Raw genomic sequence first — 18,865 nt, 5'->3', positions numbered from 1 at the left:
GGAAGATTTTGGGGGGAATTTTTTGCCCCTTCCCCCCTTTTTTTCCCCCAAACCCCTCCCCCACCCCCTGAATCGCCTTCAGGAAGGGAAATTTTCCCCTTTTTTCCCATTTTCCCCCCCAAATTTCGCCTCCTCCGCCCGGGGCTGGGGGTGGGGGAGGGGCGAGTTTGGATTTTGGGGGCCCTCCCCTCCCCCCGCCCCTCCCCTGCCGCCAACACCCGGATTTTTCTTGTTTTTCCCTCTTTTTTTTTTGCGCTTTTTTTATACAATTACAACAAAATTCTTTCAACAAACTTTAAAAAAAAATTTACATTTTCCATCTTTTTTTTTTTTGCCTTTTTTTTGCCTTTTTTCTCCCCCCTTTTTTTTTTTGACTTTTTTCCTCTCTTTTCTCCTCCCCCTCCCCCCCCGTTGTTTTTTGTGGTTTTTTTTTCCAGCCCCTCCCCCCTCCCCGTTTTTTTTCCCCTTTTTTTTTTCCCTCCCCTCCCCCCCTGCCCCTCCCCCACCTCCCCAAAATTTTCGGGAATATTTTGGGATGGGCCGGGGTTCACCGGTAGCCCTGGTAGCCGTAGTAGTTCCTGTAGTACCGGTCTCTGTCCTGGTAGTAGTTCTGCCACTGGGGGAGAGCAGCGGGGAGGGGTTACTGGTTAAACTGGGCAAACTGGGAGGCCAGAACCACACAGAGAACCCCCCCAAAAAACACCTGCTGGGTTTGCCCAAAAACCCCCAAATTTCACCTCAAAATTCCCCCAATTTCACCCCAAAAATCCCCAAATTTCACCTCAAAATTCCCCAAATTTCACCCCAAAATTCCCCAAATTTCACCCCAAAATTCCCCAAATTTCACCCCAAAATTCCACCCTAAATGCCCCCAAATTTCACTCCCAAATTCCCCAAATTTCACCCCAATGTTCCCGTTGGAATTGGTCATTTCTGGGTCGTTTTCCAACCTGGAGTAACCCCGGCCTAAATCGCAGTTTAACCCCAGTTTAACCCCAGTTTAGATCCCAGTTTAACCCCGGTGTAAATCCCAGTTTAGATCCCAGTTTAACCCCAGTTTAGATCCCAGTGTAACCCCGGTGTAGATCCCAGTGTAACCCCAGTGTGGATCCCAGTGTAACCCCAGTGTAACCCCAGTTTAACCCCAGTGTAACCCCAGTTTAACCCCGGTGTAGATCCCAGTGTAACCCCAGTTTAACCCCAGTGTAAACCCCAGTTTAAGCCGGGTGTAAGCCCCGGCTGCGGCCGCACCTCGCGGTTGTACTGCCGGTAGTAGTCGCGGTATCTGTTGTAGTCGTAGTCGCGGCCGTAGAACCGATCGTCGTAGCCCCGGTAGCGCTCGTAGAAGTTCCGGTAGCCCTGGGGGCAGGGGACCAGTTAGAACCAGTACAAACCAGTCAGAACCAGTTCAGACAAGGACAAACCAGGAAAGGATGGTAAAAAATCCTTAAAAATCCGTAAAAAACCAGTCCAAACCAGAAAAAACCCAGTTCAACCCACTTTAAATGAGTTCATGCCCCAGAACTGCCCGGAATGAGCAAGAAGCAACAGGAAACAGCCAGAAAACAGTCAAAGAGTGGGAAAGGCCCCAAAAATGCCCAAAAGCGGTCTGGAAATGCCCCGGGAATGCCTGGAAGGTTCCAGAAGGTTCTGGAAGAGCGCTCACCCCGCGGTTGCCGGGCTGCCCCCAGTACTGCGGCTGCTGCTGGCCCCCGTAGACGCGGCTGTCGTAGCCCCGGCGCTGCCCCCCGACTGCGGGACCGGAACGGGAACGGATCAGAACCGGGATCGGGAACAGGAACGGGAACGTCCCCAGATCCCGCAGAGAACCTGCCCAAAATCCCTCAAATCCAGCCCAAATCCCACACAGATCCCACTCAGAACTCCTCAAATCCTGCCCAACACCCAGCCCAAACCTCTCAAATCCAGCCCGAAGCCCAACCCAAACCCTCATCAAATCCAGTCTAAAACCCATCCCAAATCCAGCACAAAATCCCTCAAACTCTGCCCAAAACTCATCTGATACCCCTTCCAAACCCCATCCCTTTTTCTCCCTCCCACATCCCTAAATTCCCACTCCATATCCCAGCATTCCCTCCCTAGATCCCATTTTTACTCTGTCTTATTCCATTTTTATCCCATTTTTTTCCCATTTTCTCCCCATTTATCCCATTTTTTCCCCTTTTTCCCCATATTCTCCGTTTATCCCCTTTCTCCCTGTTTATCCCCCATTTTCTCCCCGTTTATCCCGTTTTCTCCCCATTTTATCCCCGTGTATCCCGTTTTTCCCCATTTTCTCCCCGTTTATCCCGTTTTCTCCCCATTTTATCCCCGTGTATCCCGTTTTCCCCCCGTTTTCTCCCCGTGTATCCCGTTTTCCCCCCGTTTCCTCCCCGTGTATCCCGTTTTCCCCCCCGTTTTCCCCCCCTGTATCCCGTTTTCCCCCCGTTCCTGCCCCTGACCGTAGCCCTGGCCGCGGTTGCGGTTCTGCCGGTTGCGCTTGTTGCGGTTGTTGCGGCGGTTCCCGCGCTTCTCCGAGGGCGGCAGCTGCTTCCGCGCCTCCTCCTTCCAGCGCAGCACCAGCGGCGCCGCCTCGTCCCGGCCCAGCTCCCCGAACAGAACCTCGTCCACGTACTCGCTCTTCTCCGGGATCGAGTAGTTGGCTGGGAAACGGGGGAAAAGTGGAAAATTCGGGTCAAAAACGGGGGAAAAAGGCAGAATTCACCGGGGGAAAATCGGTGCTGGGAGGCGTGAGAAATGGGGGAAAATTCATGTTTTGGGTGGTTAAAAAAGGGGGAAAATTTCTCACTGTGAGTGCCAAAAAGGGGGGAATTTCAGAATTAACTGGAAAAATTCAGTCCCAAAAAATTGGGAAAAATCCAGGAAAAATTTGCGCTGTGATCCCTGACAAATGGGGAAGAATCCCCTCCTTGAGTGCCAAAAAACAGGAGAATTCCAAAATTTACCCAGGAGAAATCCACACTGCGAGTCTCAAAAAATGGAAAAACTCTGTAGTTTCATTTTCCAAGGATTTTCCCAGTTTCCCTCCTCATTCTCCAGGGAATTCCCCCGTTTTTCCTCTCATTTCCCACAGATTTCCCCCCTTATTTACCAGGGATTTTCCCCCATTTTTTCTTCATTTCCCAGGGATTTTCTCCATTTCCCTCCTCATTTCACACTGATTTTTCCTCCATTTTCTCCCCCTATTTCCCAGGGATTTTCTCCCCCATTTTCCCCTCATTTTCCATGGACTTTTCCCCCATTTTTTCCCATCTTCCCCCATTCCTGCCCTCACCCTTCATCTCCAGCATGACGGACTCGGGCACGTCGTCGCCCTCGGCCTGGCGCCGCTGCTCCAGGCGCTGCTCCCAGTCGGGCTCGGGGGGAACGATCACCACGACCTTGCGCGAGAAGCCCTTGAAGGCCGAGAGCTTCCGGCGCTGCCCCGAGTTGTACACGTTGCACTGGTGGGAAAAATGGGAATTTGGGGGAAAAATGGGAATTTGGGGGGAAAAATGGGGAGTTGGCGGGGCAAAATGGGGAGTTGGCGGGGCAAAATGGGGATTTGGGATCAGGAATGGGGATTTTTGGGGGTGCTTCCACGGATTTTTTGGGTGGGCTTTAGAAGGATTTTTGCAAGGGTTTTTTCAGGGGTTTTTTTGGGCCTTTTCCTGGGATTTTTTGAGGTGTTTTCCCTGGATTTCTGGGGCGGTTATGTCACATTTTTTGGTATGGCTATCCCGGATTGCCTGGGGATTTATGGGCGAGTACCTGGTCGAGGATGAAGTTGCGGCGGGCGCGGGGGGCGATCTGCACCAGCTTGCTAAGGCACTGCGCCGCCTGCTGAGTCAGCAGCTCCCGGCTCTTGGCGTCCAGCTCCTCCGGCTCCGGCCCCCGCGTCTGCCGCCGGGAATTTGGGAATGAGCACGGGGACGGGAAGGGCCGGGGGAGCTCCAGGCTGGGCCACGGATCCCAGAAATCCCATCCCGTTATTCCCACCCCAGAATTCCCATCTGTGCCATCCCATAATCCCATTACCCGATCCTATCAATCCCATTATTCCCAGTCCATCCTCCCATTCCCATTCCCACCCTGAATTCCTGTTTCCCCTCCGTCACGCTGAGCTGGTGCAGGACAAAGATCCCAACCCACAATCCAATTATGCCATAATCCTTGGATCCTGTTATCCCATGGATCCCGTTATCCCATGATCCCGTTATCCCATGGATCCCGTGGATCTCATTATCCCATGGATCTCATTATCCCATGATTCCCATGGATCCCGTTATCCCATGGATCCCATGATTCCCAGCCCGAATTCCCAGTTTTTCTGATGACCCTGAGCTGGTGCAGGAGGAAGATCCCATCCCATTGCCCAGTCAATCCCATCCATCCCACGGATCCCACGGATCCCGCGGCCGCTGACCCTGAGCTGGTGCAGGACGCGCTCGGTGCCCAGGATGTTGTAGCGCTTGTCCCGGTTCTCCTGGGAATGTTTCTGTGCCCACTGCGTCTTCCCGGAGCCCGGCAGCCCCACCATGAGCAGCACCTGCGGGGACGGAGTTCCCGATGGGACAGAGGGGTCACCGGGGGGGACGGGAACGGGGCACGGAATTCCCAGGGGGACAGGGGAACGGGGCACGGAATTCCCAGCGGATACAAGAGAACGGGGCGCTGGGATTCCCAGCGGATGCACAGGGAGCAGAGCCGGGATTCCCAGTGGATCCCTGCCCTCATTCCCAGCAAACCCAACCCCACCATTCCTACCAGTCCCACCGGGACCCCAGGGAACCTCCAGAAAGATCCCCCGGATCCCCAGGGTGGGTCCCCAGCTCCCCACCTCGCACTCCTCGGTGCTTTTGGGCCCCGTGGGCGTCCGGACCCTCTCTGTGGCGGGGATCTCGTGGATGAAGACGAAGCCGTCGGGCACCGGCGCCAGCGGCTCCGGGCGCTGCCCGAAGTTGAGCTCCACGGCGCAGCCCTTGCACAGCACGTGGGGCAGCAGCGCCCGCTCGCCCAGCGCCTCCTTGGGCACCCGGAAGGCCGTGCCCAGCTCCTGCCCGTTCTTGGAGAACGACAGCTCCACCAGCTCCGCGCCCTCGAAGTCCTGCAGGGAGCAGAGGGGAAAATCCACAGCCTTCCCACCTGCACTGCTGCTCCTTGGGGCTTTTTCTCGTTTTTTCCTGATTTCCCCCCATTTTTCCTGATTTTTCCCGTTTTTCCCCTGATTTTCCTCCTTTTTTCCTGATTTCCCCATTTTTTCCTGACTTTCCCAGTTTTCCTGATGTTCCCAGTTTTTTTCCCAATTTTCCCCCTATTTTTCCTGATTTTCCCAAGTTTTCCCCTCTTTCAGGACTTTCCCAACTTTTCCCCCAGTCTTCCAGGAATTTCCAGGTTTCCCCCCACTTTTCCCAGATTTTCCCCCAATTTTTCAGGATTTTCCCAGATTTTCTCCCAATTTTCCCAACTTTCCTCCCAGTTTTTTAGGGTTTTCCGGGACCTCCCAGGTTCCCCCATTTCCCCGCTCTCACCGCGAAGCAGCCGATGACGTCGTTTTCCCCAAAACTTTCCCCAAATTCCTCGAATTTCCCGTTTTCCACCTTCAGCCCCCGCCCGTCGAAGCCGTAGGAAAACTCGTCCTCCCCTGGGACAGGGCAAGAAAAGGGAATTTTGGGGTGGATTTGGGGTGGGAGGGGAATTTGGGAGAGCGTTGCTGGGATTTGGGGATGAAAAAGGGAATTTTGGGGTGGGAAAAGGCGAATTCCGGGATCCCAGATGGACTTCAAGGCTGGATTCTGGGGTCCTGCATGGATTTTGGGATCCTGGGCTGGATTTTGGAGTCCTGGGCTGGATTTTTGGGATCCTGGATGGATTTGGGGTGGATTTCAGGGCTTTGGGGTCTCACCCAGCTGGGAGTGGGAGAAGTCCACGGACCAGCCCACCCGCAGCAGCGGCACCTCGGAGCTCCCCTCCTTCCCCGGGAGGTTCTGAGACACCTGAGGGGAAATTTGGGGATAAGAAAATCCGGGAATGGGGGAGGGAAAGGGAAAAAGCAGCAGAAGAAATCCCAAAAAACCCAAACAGACCCAAAAGCTGCTAAAACAGGCACCAAAAACCCCAAATAGGCACCTAAAATCCCTCAAACTCTCCCAAAATACCCCTGAACCCCCTGAAAAACCCTAAACACTCCAAAAAACCCCCAAACTCCCCCCAAATCCCCTTGAAACCACCCCAAACCCACCCAAAAATCCCCAAAAACCTAAAAAAAACCCCAAACTCTTCCAAAAAAACCCAAAACCCCCAAACCCACCCACCAAAATGCCCCGAAAACCCCAAAAACCTCCCCCCACATCCCCTTTCCCGCCCCTCCCTCCTCCCCCAGCGCAATCCCAGCCCCCCCAGGGATATTTTTTCCCATTTTTTCCCCATTTTCCCCCACCTTGGCCTGGAAGCAGACGCGGCCGCGGGTGACGCCGTGGGTGCTGCGGGCGCCGGCCCAGAGCCCCGGGAAGCGCTCGGAGAAGAGCGGCTGCCCCCCGTAGCGGTCCCGGCTGGCTCGGAACTGCAGGTCCGACGTGTCTGGGGAGGGAAATTCCAAAATTCCAACCCAAAGCCCGGCCCAGATCCGCCACATCGGAACAAAATTCCCGGGGCTTATCCCGGAATCCCGGCCGGGAGCCGGCAGAGGGAAAACGGAGAAAACCGTTCTGAAAATTCAGCTTGGGGTGGCCCGAATCCAGGTCAAGTTCTGAAAGTTCCCAAAAATCCACCTGGAATTCCTCATTCCCTCCCCAAATCCAATCAAAATCCCTGAATTCAGCACAAAAATCACCAAAATGATCCCAAAATTCCACCTGGAATTGAGGCAAACTCACCTGAAATCCCAAAATTCCTGAATTTCTACACAAAATCCACCTTGGATCAATCAAACGCACCTCAAACCATCCCAAAAAATTCCAAAATTCCACCAAAAAATCGAGATGGCCTCAAAATCCCTCCCCAAATCCCAATGAATTCCCCCCGACTGGCCCCAAATTCCACAATAAATAACAAAATCCCTGAATCCTAAAGGAAATGTCCTGATGGATCCCAGAAATTCCCAGAAATTCCCGAATGTCCCGTACAGGTGTCCAGGATCACCAGGGTCTCGTCCTCCTCCCCCTCGGGCGGCTCCTCCTCGGGCGGCGGCGGAGATTTGGATCTGGGGGTGGAGATGGCAAAGTTTGGGGAAATCCCAAATTCCAGTGGGGGGAAATCCCAAATCCAGAGTGGAGAAACCTCCAGAAGATCCCAAATCCCTCGGAAATTTTGGGGCTCCCAAAGCCTCGGGGATCCCAATCTTCAGGACACCCAAAACCCCAGGAAAGTCCAAAATCCTCAGGAATTCCCAGCTGGAAATCCCAAAATCCCCCCAAAAAATCAGGAAAAAAATCAGAATAAAAACCAGGAAAACCCCCCCCAAATGAGAGTGGAATTCCCCAGGCCCAGAGGCGCCGGCGTCCCCACCGGCTGTTGTAGGCCTCCTCGCGGAACTCGTGCCAGGCGCGCCCGTGCTCGTCCTTCTCGTCCCGCAGCCGCTTCAGCCCGCGCCGCTCCGCCTCCGCCTTGGCCTTGTCCTCCTCCTCCCCTGCAATCAGTTCCTGAGTTCACCCCACATTCGTCGACCGGATCCCAAAATCCCCGGGGTTCCGGCAGGGAACCCGGACACGGGGAATCGGGGTGGAGTTCTGCCTTTTCCCAGGGAAAAATCCCAATTTATTTGCATTTTCCTGGGCAAGAAAGGGTTAAAATTCAGATTTATTTCCTGATTTTTCTGGGGAATAAAAAAATCTGAATTTATTTCCATTTTCTGTAGAAAAAAAGAGTTAAAAGTTGGATTTATTTTCATCTTCCCAAGGAAAAAAGGGTTAAAATTTGAATTTAATTTAATGTTACCAAGGAAAAAGGATTAACATTCAGATTTATTCCAATTTTTCCAGCCTTTCCTACAGAAAAAAAAAAACAAACCAAAATTCAGATTTATTTCCATTTTTCTGAAGGAAAAAGGTTAAAATTCAAATTTATTTTCATTATTCTGGGGGAAAACTGATAAAATCGGGATTTACTTTAAATTCATTTGGGAAAAGAAAGGGTTAAAATTCAGGGTTATTTTCGTTTTTCTGGGGAAAAAAAATATTAAAATTTGAAATTTTTTTCCATTTTCCAGGGAAAAAAAGGGTTAAAATTGGGATTTATTTCCATTTTTTTGCCTTAAAAGTCCAATTAAACCTGAATGTTCCAGGGAAGTACCAAAGGTTGATTTGATTCCTTTCCTTCAGAAGCTCAAAGACTGGTTAAATTCCATTTTCCTCCTTCACAGTTAATTAAAGCCAAGCATTCCTGGGGAACTTGGGAATTCTGATGAATTTTCAGCTTTTAGAGTGACAAAAATTGGTTGAAATTTTGGGTTTTTTGCTTGAAAATCAAATTAAAGCAAAATATTCAATGAAAATCTTGGAGCTTGAATGGATTTTTTGGGTTTTATAGTGAAAAAATGAATAAAAATTCTAATTTTTTCCTTAAATCTTCCTTCAGTCAAAGCATCCCACGAGGAATTTGGATTTTCCCAGTTTTTACAGTGGTGAAAAATTCCTAAAAATCTTCATTTTTTCTCCAAAAATGAATTAAATAAAAAACTTCCATGAAACTCTTGGTGTTTGAATGGATTTTCCCACCTGCAATGGTTAAAAAAGCCACAAAATGCTTAAAAATTTTAAAAAATTAAAATTCCCCTGGGATTTTTCATGGAAAATGAAAAATTCTGGCTTGAGATCCAATGGGTCACTAAAAACTGGAAAATCTAAATGAAAAAATTGAATAAATCCAACAGGAAAATCCAAGGAAACACAAAAAATTCCAAATTTTTCCCTGGTTTGGCCAAAAAAATCCTGAAAATTCAAGATTTGGAATTCTTCCCATAAAATCCAAGATTTTGTACTTTTCCAGCCACCTAAAATGGAAATTTTTCAGCTCTAATCCCATAAAAATTGAAGTTTCAGAAAAAAATTGGAATAATTTCACTTCAATCCCAATAAAATTCTGATCCAAGCTCTAGAAATCATCCCAAAATCAGAATTTTACATCAAAAATCAGACTTTTTTCCTTCAAAATGTGAATTTTCCCCTCAATCCCAGGATCTTCCAATTTAAATAATCAGTATTTTTCATCAAAAATCAAGATTTTCCCTCAAAAATCAAAATTTTCCTCACAAAAAGCACAATTTTCCCCTCAGAAATTCAGACTTTCCTCACAAAAATCCCAAAACTTTCCCCAAACTTTGAGATTTCTCCTTAAAACAAATCCCCCGATTTTCCAACACTTTCCCCTGCGTTAGTTCTCCAAATTCAAAATTTTTCTCCTCAAAACTGAGAATTTTCCCTCAGAAATCCACAAAAACCAGGATTTTCCCCTCAGAAATCCGGAAAAAATCAGAATTTTTTCCTCACAAAAATCAGGATTTTTCCCCCAGCCCAAATTTCTCCCCTAAAAACCCCAATTTTGCCATTTTCCCCTCAAGTTTTCCCCCAGGCCCAGCTCGGAATCCGCAGTTCCCGGTTCCCCTCAGCCGCGGCTCCACAAAAATCGTTTGGAATTCAAATTTTTCCCGCTTTTTTCCCCTCACATCCCGATTTCCCTGTCGGGGCTTTGGGGATTTTATCGCGATTTTATCACCCAAAATCCGGGAATGTGGATGGGGCCGAGATTGGGATTTTGGGGGAAATGGGAATTTTCTGAGGGGTCTCTCCCGAGCCTCCGGGGGCCTTTCCCGCTTTGGTCCCGTTTTTTTTATTTTTCCGGTTTCGGGGATTTTTCCCGAGCATCCCAAGGTTCTTTTCCCGGTTCTGGGGGTTCCTTTCCCGGTTCCCCTCCCGTTCCCGGTTCTCCTCCCGAGGATCTCGGGGTTTTCTTCCCGGTTCTGGGGATCCCGTTCCCGGTTCCTGGGTTTCTTTTCCCGGTTCCCCTCCCGAGGATCTCAGGGTTCTTTTCCCGGTTCTGGGGATCCTGTTCCCGGTTCCCGGGTTTCCTTTCCCGGTTTCCCTCCCGGCCCCGATTCCCCTCCCGAGGATGTCGGGGCTCCTTTCCCGGTCCCGGGGATCCCATTCCCGGTCTCCCCCCGGTCCCGGCTCTCCTCCATCGCTCACCCGCCGCCGCCTCCTCCTCCTTGGTCTCGGCCGCGGCCGCTTCATCCCCGCTGGGCGCCTCCTCCGGCGGCCGCTCGGCCCCGTTCACGCCGCCGCCGCCGCCTCCTCCTGCCTCGGCCGCCTCAGCCTCGGCCGCGACCGCCGCTCCCTCCTCCTGCGGCGGCTGCAGCGGCTCCGACCCCGCGGGCTCGGCCGGGGCCGCCTCCTCTTCCTCCTCCTCCTCCTCCCCGGGGGGGCCGGGCTGGGCCGGGGCCGCCTCGGGGGCCGCGGCGGCCGCTTCGTCCTCATCGGCGAGCAGCGCTTCCTCGTCCTCCTCCTCCTCCTCTTCCTCCTCCTCCTCCTCTTCCTCCTCCTCCTCCTCCTCATCCCCTCCGTGGGGCCGCCCGCCCGGGCCTCCGGCCGGCCCCGCTTCCCCTGCGCAGCTCGAGGCGGCCGCGGCCGGGCCTCCCCCGCCGCCGCCGCCGCCGCCTTCCTCGGGCCCCGCCGCCAACATCTCGGCGTCCAGGGCCTCCTGCAGCCGCTGCGCCAGCTCCACCTTCAGCCCGCGGGCGTCCAGGCCGCGCCGGCCCAGCTCGGCCCGCAGCTCGGTCACCTTCAGCCGCTTCACGTCCATGGCGGGGCCGGTGTGTGGGGAAGGGGGGGGGAAGGGGCCGCGGGCCGGGGGGGGGGGGAAGGGAAGCGGAAGCGCGGGCGCGCTGAGGCGGCGGCGCCGAGGCCGGAGCGCGAGGCCGGGCCGGGCCTGAGGCCGCGGGGCGGGGACTGAGGGAGGGAAGGGGCGGAAGGAAGGGGGCGGAGAAGGGACGGGAGAGGAGGGGGGGGGAGAAGGGGAGAAGAGAGCGAGAGCGCGAGGCGGGGCCGCCGCCGCTGGCGCGGGGAGGGGGCGGCCGGAGCGCGGAGCGATCGCCGGGCCCGTCCCGCTCCCGCCGCCGCCGCCTCAGCCGCGCCTGCGCCGCCGCCGCCCCTCAGCCGCGCCCCCCCGCGCGCCGCTCGCCGCCCCTCCCGCGCATGCGCCGCGCCTGCGCGCCGCGCCAAACCCCGCCCGCGCCGCGGCAACGCGCAGGCGCGGCGCATGCGCGGGGCGGGTCTCTCGCGCCGGACGCAGGCGCTGTCGCCGGTGTTCTCCCCCTCCCTTCCCCCTCAGCTCCACCTACGTGCGCAACGGTCGTTGCGAGTGTGGCGGCCGCTTCGCCGCTTCCCCTCCTTCCCTCCCGGCCCGCGCCAGCCGCTCGGATTTTCTGATTGGTCTTGGCCGCGCTCTTCTGCCCAGCGACGGCGAAAAGCCGCGCTCCGATTGGCGGATGAGGGCGGAGGGGGCGCTCGCCTCACGCGCACTTTCCCGCCCGCCGCGCGGCCGCCATTTTGTTTCGGTGGATGAAGGGGGGAGAGCGCGCGGCGCGCTGGTGGGGAATGGGCAAAAAGGTTTAATTGTGTAAAATACAGAAAATAAACGAGATTTATTTAGTTTGAAACTGGCAGCGGGCGCGGAAGAAGCGCGGAGGCGGACACTGGGCTGCGTTTCCCTCAGGAAACTCGCAAGCTCCCCACCCTCTGTCTTTCCTAACTCCCCTCACGGATTCATTCAATAAAACCCTTCAAATCTCCTTTAACACACCTTAAACATTGTAAATATTTAATACCATCCGCACAAAACTCAAATTTCCCCCGGGAAGCGGCGAAATGACGGATTTCCCCTCAGGAAGCAGCGCGGGGAAGGCGCCGCCATTTTGCGGCGCGCTGTGAAGGATCGTAAGGGAAGAACCGGCAGCGGCAGCCTCAGACTCCTCCCGAAGGCCCGCGGGGCAATTTGAGCATGGCCCCGCGCGCCGTTGTCTATTATTTAAGTTTTCAGTCTATTTTAAACCATTCAAAGGTCCCCGTGCGGGGTGCACCGTTCCCGGAGGCACTGCAATACCGGGACGATGCGCGGAGCGGAGGGAGCAAGCTCCGGGTCCAACTCCCGAGCCCAAAAATCCGTTTAATATAAAGTCCTCTCATCGAGGACGTATCAGATATTAAACTGATAAGAACAGATACTACACTTGATCTTAGCCAAAAGGCCGAGAAGCGATACCGGAACATGTCCCCGCGCCGCAAGCGGCCCCGCCCGGATCATCCGCACCTCACGGCCACCCCCGCGCCGCGCCCGCGCTCTGCAAATCCCGTTCCCGACTTCTTTCCCCATCCTATCCTGCGCTTTGCTCCCGCTTTTTTCTACGTACGGACCCCAAAAATCCCGAAATTGTCCCCAAAGTTACGCTCCCAAAATGCCTTAGGCGGCGTGGTGGCGCTGATTTGCATGGTTGCCGCCTCTTATCTGCATAGCCCCACCCGTCGCCCCGCCTTTTGCCTCCGCCCTCTTGTTGAAAGCCCCGCCCCTCAGCCTTTAGCTCGTGATCTGATTGGACGAGCGAGTACTTTGATTTGCATTCGTCACGCTCCTTATAATTTACCCAATATTAGCATAACCCCGCCTATTAAACAACCTGATTACAAAGTGACCGATTTTTTCCCGCGCCCCGCACCTTTCAACCCCCAAAACCCCGAAATTCCCCCTAAAAAATCATCCCAGCATGCCTTTCGCTCACAGGTCGCCTCTGTTTTGCATAACCCCGCCTCTTTACCCCGACGGCTGCACGTCACGCATTTATTAGCATAATAACACTCCCATATTTGCATATTCATATCTCAGGACGGATTTGTCGCGCTCCTTTTTCTCACCCAGCGGCTCTGGGGCTGGGGGGAAGCGGTGTGGCGGAACCGGGGAGGTTTTGGGGTCCCTCGTTCCCTCCCAAGGGGGATTTTGGGGGGTCGAGGTTGGGTCGGCTCCCACGGCTCCTCACATTCGGGATCACTCGTCTATTTCCGGCACCACTCGGCTCTTTCCGCCGCTCCCACCGAAAACTCTTTCGCACACTGCATCCCCTCATTAGCAGCCCCCAAATTAACGCCCATTAAGCTCCTCTCTTTAATCACCGCCCATTAACCACCCCGCCATCTCCTCAGCGACCCGCACGACCCCCCTAGAGACCACCTGGACCCCTAAACCCCTTTAAACTCCTCAAAAGGGCCCCTACAACAGGGCAAACCAACCCCAAAAATGTAAAAAAAAGCCCGAAAAGGCCCAAAATGGCGGGAACTGAGCCCGGATTCCTTTATTGAGCTCAGGAGTTGGCGTTGGGCCCCTTCTTCTTGCCGAAGGTGGGCACGACGTTGACGAAGCGCCGGTTGTACTGCATGCGCCGCTTGGCCCGCCCCGTCTTCTTCTTCTTCTTCTCCTGCTTGGCCACCTGATTGAAAAGCAGGGGGTCGGGGGGGGTCCCCAAAACCCTGGCGGGGTCCCCGAGCCCCGTGGGGGTCCCTAAAGGAGGGGGGAGCCCCCTCAGCGCTCACCTTGGGGGTCTGGCCCCTCACTTTGCCGGCGCGGGCGAGGGAGCCGTGCACCTTCCCTGGGGGGAGGAAGGAAATCGGGGTGTCGGGGGGGTTGTTTCGCTAATTAACCTAATTAACACCCGGATAATTAGCGGCCCCCCCCAGAATTACCGCCCAGCAGGCGCGCGGTGAGGTCCAGGGTGGTGAATTCGGGGAGGGGGCTCTGCTCCAGCACGGCCTCATCGTCCAGGGGGGTCCCGGCGTGGAGCAGCACTTGGTCCTCGGGGGGGATCCCCGAAAGCTCGGCCACCCTCTCCTGGGGGACGGGGACAAAGAGGGGGGGTCAGGACCCCGAAATCCGGGGGGACTGGGGAGGGGGACTGCCCGAATCGGGGGGCTCACCTTGATCTGGGCGAGGGTCTCGGAGCCCGAGAGCTCGAGGGTGAGGAGGGTCGGGCCACGGATGAAGAGCTGCATGGTGGGGGCTGGGGGGGGATTTGGGGGGGTTGGGGGGGGTCCCCACAGCCCGAAAATGGGGGGAGCCCTCCTGGAAAGGGGAGTGGGATCCACAGGAAAGGAGAGGGGGTGAGGGAGGGGGGTTTGGGGGTGATTTGAGGGGTGTTTTTGGGGATGTGTGGGGGTGTTTGGGGGGTGACTGGGGCGTTATTGGGGGGCTGTGGCTGTTTGGGTGGGATGGTGGCAGTTTTGGGGTGTTGTGGCAGTTTTGGGGTGTTTTGGGTGGAATTGTGGCTATTTGGGTGGGATTGTGGTTGTTTTGGGTGGGATCGTGGCTGGTTTTGGGGTGTTTTGGGTGGAATTGTGGCCGTTTGGGTGGGATCGTGGCAGTTTTGGGGTGCTGTGGCAGTTTTGGGGTGTTTTGGGTGGGATTGTGGTTGTTTTGGGTGGGATCGTGGCAGTTTTGGGGGCGTATTCCACCCCCTCTCCCGCCCACAGGACTTTGTCACCTGGCCCGGGGCCGTGGGGACAAAGGGCTGTGCCTAGGAGAGGAACACCGGGGGTCCACTGGCAGCACCCTTGGGTGCCCCCCACCCTCCGAGCTGCCCCCAACCACTCCCTCAAGGGCCCCCCTATAAACCCACACCTTCTCAGCCCCCTCAGAATCCCCCCAAAACCCCTCAGGAGCCTCCCCAGCTACTCCTGCAGCCCCTCCAGACCCCCCCCCCGAACCCCCTCAGAGCCCCCCAAAAACCTCCCCACCCCCTCCCACACCGCCCCAACAGACCCCAACCCCACAAAAGACACCATTAAACCCCTCCAGAGCACCCCCCTTATCTAAAACCCCCTCAGGATCCCCCCCAAACCTCCCCTGAACCGCTCCCGCCCCCCCAACACCCCCCTGAGCCCGTCCAACGTCTCCACAACGCTCCCCACACCTCAAACCCCCTCAGAGCCGCCCCAACCCCTCCCCAGCCCATCCCCTGCCCTCTCCCCGACCCGCCTGTACCCCCCAGACCCCCCAAATCCCCCCCAAATCCGCGCTCGGGGCCCCCGGGCCCGGCCCCACCTCAGCGGCTCCCTCAGGGCTCCGAGCGCGGCGCGGAGAGAGCGCGCTGACGTCACGCGTACGTACGCGCGCGCTGCGTCATGACGCGTGAGGGCGGGAAGGAGAAGAAGGAGGAGGAGCCAAGATGGCGGCGGTGACGGCGCTGGGCCGGAGCCTGCGGGCGCTCGGCCCGGGGGTCAGGGGGCTGCAGGTGCCGAGCGTGAGGGGGCGTGAGGGGTTCTCCGGAGGGGATTCGGGGGACTCAGGTGCAGGGAGGGAGCTGTGAGGGGGGAATTTGGGGCGTGAGGGGGGAATTGGAGTGGGGGGTTTGAGGGGAGGGTTCAGGGCCTGAGGGGATTTGGGGTTGAGGGGGGGAGAAATTGGGGTGTCCTCGAGGGAGGGGGGGTTTGGAGACAAGAAATTCAGGGGGGACCTGGAGAGGGGGGATTTTGGGGGGTTCCTAAAAAGGGAGGGAAATTTGGGGGGGTACAGAAATGGGGGAGGGGGAGCTGGGGGGGGTCTCTGAGGGATTTTAGGGGGCTCCCTAAAAAGGGAGGGGGGAATTTTGGGGGTGAATTAAAGGGGGGGGCTCTGGGGGGGGGGGTCACTGAGGGATTTTGGGGTCCCTAAAAAGGGAGGGGGGGATTTTGGGGGGGAATTAAAGGGGGGGGCTCTGGGGGGGGGTCACTGAGGGATTTTGGGGTCCCTAAAAAGGGAGGGGGGGATTTTGGGGGTGAATTAAAGGGGGAGGGGGCTCTGGGCGGGGGTCTCTGAGGGATTTTGGGGTCCCCACAGACGCCCCCCCGCTACGAGGAGTCCACGGCCGAGTTCGGGTTCGTGGAGCGGCTGCTGCCCCCCAGCCGCATCCCCGACCCCCCCGCGCACCCCAAATACCCCACCCCGTCCGGCTGGAGCCCCCCCGCAGGTCAGCGACCCCCGGGGGGGGGGGTGATTTACCCCAGAACGGGAATTAACGGGGCTAATTAATAATTAATGAGTTATCTACTCTCTTAGACTCTGGGGGAGCTTCTTCGTGGGAGGTGTTTAATTACCCCGAGGGCATGTTAATTAGTCCTTGGGGATGTTATTTACCATCGGGGGACCCCAAAATATTCCCTTGAAGGAGAAATTATTAATTATAACCCAAGTAGTGAAGAGCGGGGTGGCTGTGATTACCCCGGGGGGGGTGTTAATTGCCCCTTGGGGGTGTTAATTGCCCCTTGGGGGTGTTAATTGCCCCGGGGGGTGTTAATTGCCCCGGGGGGTGTTCGTTCCCGCAGGGCCCCCCCCCGGAGCTGCCCTACTCGGTGCGGCGCTCGCGGCTGCACAACCTGCCCGTGTACCTGGGCCGGCGCCAGGGCCGGCGGCTGACGGAGCTGCGCCGCATCCACGGCGACATCTGGGTGAGTCGGGGAGCTCCGGGGGGGCTCGGGGGGCTCCCCCGACCCCCCCTGACCCCCCCGATCCCCCCCAGGCGCTGGAGCGGGACCTGCGGGCGTTCCTGGGCTCGCGGGGCGGCCCCGAGGTGGCGGCGCAGGTGAACGAGGTGACGGGGACGCTGCGCCTCAGGGGACACTGGGGGCCCCAGGTGCGGCAGTGGCTGCTCCAGAGCGGCTTCTAGAGACCCCCGGAGCCGGGGGGACCCCGAACTCTGCCGGGGGGACCCCGAAATCTGCAAGGGATCCGCTGTGGGAACGCCCGGAACAGCCAGAGATGGACCCTGGGCAGGGCAACAGCTCCTGGGGGCACCTGCAGGTCCACCTGGGCACCCCAAAATCTGTCTGGGGCATCTCCAGATCCACCTGGGCACCCCAAAATCTGTTTGGGGCACTTCCAGATCCATCTGAGCAGATCCAAATCCAGCTGGAGCACCCCAAAAGCTGTTTGGGGCACCTCCAGATCCACCTGGAGCACCCCAAAATCTGCCTGGAATCTGCTGTGGACAGCCCCAAATCCCTCTGGAGCACCCCAACATCTCTTGGGGGTACCCTCAGAATCCATGCCGGGGTCCTGAAATCCACCTGGGGTACCCCAAAATCTCTGTGGGGACCCCAGAAATCCACAGAGAGGATCCCAAAATCCACCCTGGGGTACCCCAAAACCTGCTGAGAGCCCCCAAAAATGGAAGAAACAAAATAATTCCCCCCAAAAACAGAATAAACGCCTCGGGTAACTCCTCGCAGCCTCTTTATTTACAACGCCCCCCCCCCAAATTTTGGGGGAGGGGTCCCACAGTCTGTACAGGGGTGGGGGTGCAGCGCCCCCTCAGCTCTGCCCGTAGTAGTGGCCGTAGCCCCAGGGGCTCTGGTAGCCGTAGGTGCCGTAGCCGTGCTGGGGGAGGGATAAAAAGGGGAGGGGGATCAGCCCGGGGACCCCCCCGGAGACCCCAAAACGCCCCCCCAAAAAACACCCACCTGGTACCAGTAGTTGTAGGAGGGGTTGGGGTCCCCCCCCGAAAAGTTGAGGGGTCCCGGGAGCCCCGAGGGGTCGTCGGGACGGAGGCGTTTGTCATCAGGTTCTTCTGAGCTGGGGGGAAAATGTGAGGGGAAAAAGGGGGAAATTGGGGGGAAAAGTATGAGGAGAAAATTTGGGGGGAAAAGGGGGAAAATTGGGGGGAAAGAGGAAAAATGTGAGGGGAAAAATTGGGGTGAAAAGGGGGAAAATGTGAGGGGAAAAATGTGAGGGGAAAAGGGGGAAAAATTGGGGGAAAAATTGGGGGAAAAGGGAAAAATGTGGGGGAAAATGTGAGGGGAAAGGAAAAATTTTGGGAGGAATGGGGGAAAAATTGGGGGAGGAAGAGAAAATGGAGGGGAAAATTCGGGATGAAAATGGGGTGGAGTTGAGGGGATGGAAATGTGGGAACGGTGATAGGAGTGGGGGGCACTGGGGCCAATTTGGGGCTGATTTTGGGGCCAGTTTTTGGGCTGATTTGGGGCCGACTTTGGGATCGATGTGGGGCTGATTTGGGGGGCTGATTTGGGGCTGACGTTTGGCTCTTTTTGGGGCTCTTTTTGGGGCGATTTGGGGCTGATTTTGGGGCCGTTTCGGGGTCCCGGGCTCTCACCCGTTCTCGGGCGCCCGTTTCCGGGCCGCGTGCGCCTTCAGGATCTTCTGGTGCTCATCGTAGGCCTTGAGCAGGCTGGGGAGGGGGCAGCGCTCAGGGGGGAGCCCCCAGACCCTTTTTGGGGTCCCCCCAGGCTGTTCTGTCCTTGAGCAGGCTGGGGAGGGGGCAGCGCTCAGCGGGGAGCCCCCAGACCCATTCTGGGGTCCCAGGGGGAGCCCCCTGGCCCTTTCTCGTGTCCCCCCAGGGTGTTTTTATCTTGAGCAGGCTGGGAAGGAGCTGGGAGCCCCCAGCCCCATTTTGGGATCCCATACAGAGCCTCCAGCCCCATTTCCCAGCCCCATGGGGATCCCCCAGCCCCATTTCCCAGCCCCATTTCCCAGCCCCGTGGGGATCCCCCAGCCCCATTTCCCAGCTCCATTTCAGGGTCCCACAAGGAAACCCCAGCCCCATTTCCCAGCCCCATTTCCCGGCCCCACAGGGATCCCCCAGCCCCATTTCAGGGATCCCCCAGCCCATTCCCGGGGTTCTGCCCCACCTGTGGATGCTGGAGCCGAAGTCCTCGAGGAACTCGACGCGGCGCTGCGAGAAGAGCAGCTTGGCCTCGTCGGGCAGGGGGCTGCGCAGGGCGCGCTCGAAGCAGCTCATGGTGTTGCCCTCGTTCTGCCCCACGTCCGCCCCGAACTCCATCTCCAGCAGGTTGGCGTGGAGCCGCGCGTTGTCCTGGCCCCCGGGCACGGCCAGCGAGGT

The 18,865-nt window shown here is 56.8% G+C and overlaps 4 protein-coding genes and 1 non-coding gene across 5 annotated transcripts; 1 reads left to right on the top strand and 4 right to left on the bottom strand.

Moving 5' to 3' along the window:
• Positions 1-223: 223 nt before the first annotated feature.
• HNRNPUL2 (heterogeneous nuclear ribonucleoprotein U like 2) lies at positions 224-10,948 on the bottom strand. The gene is made up of 14 exons (XM_038126532.1): positions 10,182-10,948; positions 7,507-7,627; positions 7,125-7,201; positions 6,440-6,579; positions 5,906-5,996; positions 5,532-5,644; positions 4,841-5,107; positions 4,427-4,549; positions 3,772-3,900; positions 3,296-3,464; positions 2,463-2,663; positions 1,667-1,752; positions 1,252-1,359; positions 224-616 (listed from the first exon to the last, which is right to left on the bottom strand). The coding sequence occupies exons 1-14, from the start codon at positions 10,792-10,794 to the stop codon at positions 548-550; spliced, it is 2,307 nt and encodes a 768-aa protein (XP_037982460.1). The 5' UTR covers positions 10,795-10,948; the 3' UTR covers positions 224-547.
• Positions 10,949-12,059: 1,111 nt separating this feature from the next.
• LOC119696800 lies at positions 12,060-12,250 on the bottom strand. Its single transcript, XR_005255654.1, has one exon. It is a non-coding gene; the product is annotated as a U2 spliceosomal RNA (small nuclear RNA).
• Positions 12,251-13,308: 1,058 nt separating this feature from the next.
• On the bottom strand, positions 13,309-14,063 carry LOC119696769 (ubiquitin-like protein FUBI). The gene is made up of 4 exons (XM_038126613.1): positions 13,953-14,063; positions 13,722-13,866; positions 13,572-13,627; positions 13,309-13,468 (listed from the first exon to the last, which is right to left on the bottom strand). The coding sequence occupies exons 1-4, from the start codon at positions 14,025-14,027 to the stop codon at positions 13,343-13,345; spliced, it is 402 nt and encodes a 133-aa protein (XP_037982541.1). The 5' UTR covers positions 14,028-14,063; the 3' UTR covers positions 13,309-13,342.
• Positions 14,064-15,155: 1,092 nt separating this feature from the next.
• LOC119696714 (39S ribosomal protein L49, mitochondrial-like) lies at positions 15,156-17,230 on the top strand. Its single transcript, XM_038126518.1, has 5 exons — positions 15,156-15,162; positions 15,211-15,265; positions 15,850-15,979; positions 16,335-16,457; positions 16,529-17,230. The coding sequence occupies exons 1-5, from the start codon at positions 15,156-15,158 to the stop codon at positions 16,673-16,675; spliced, it is 462 nt and encodes a 153-aa protein (XP_037982446.1). The 3' UTR covers positions 16,676-17,230.
• Positions 17,231-17,241: 11 nt separating this feature from the next.
• On the bottom strand, positions 17,242-18,857 carry LOC119696767 (pre-mRNA-processing factor 39-like). The gene is made up of 4 exons (XM_038126611.1): positions 18,654-18,857; positions 18,119-18,193; positions 17,469-17,580; positions 17,242-17,385 (listed from the first exon to the last, which is right to left on the bottom strand). The coding sequence occupies exons 1-4, from the start codon at positions 18,803-18,805 to the stop codon at positions 17,320-17,322; spliced, it is 405 nt and encodes a 134-aa protein (XP_037982539.1). The 5' UTR covers positions 18,806-18,857; the 3' UTR covers positions 17,242-17,319.
• Between the last annotated feature and the right edge of the window lie 8 nt (positions 18,858-18,865).

Source organism: Motacilla alba, unplaced genomic scaffold, assembly GCF_015832195.1.
Source record: "Motacilla alba alba isolate MOTALB_02 unplaced genomic scaffold, Motacilla_alba_V1.0_pri HiC_scaffold_35, whole genome shotgun sequence".
NCBI classification, from domain to species: Eukaryota; Metazoa; Chordata; class Aves; order Passeriformes; family Motacillidae; genus Motacilla; species Motacilla alba.
Note: the sequence above shows the minus strand (reverse complement) of the source record. Positions and strands in the feature narration are given on the sequence as shown.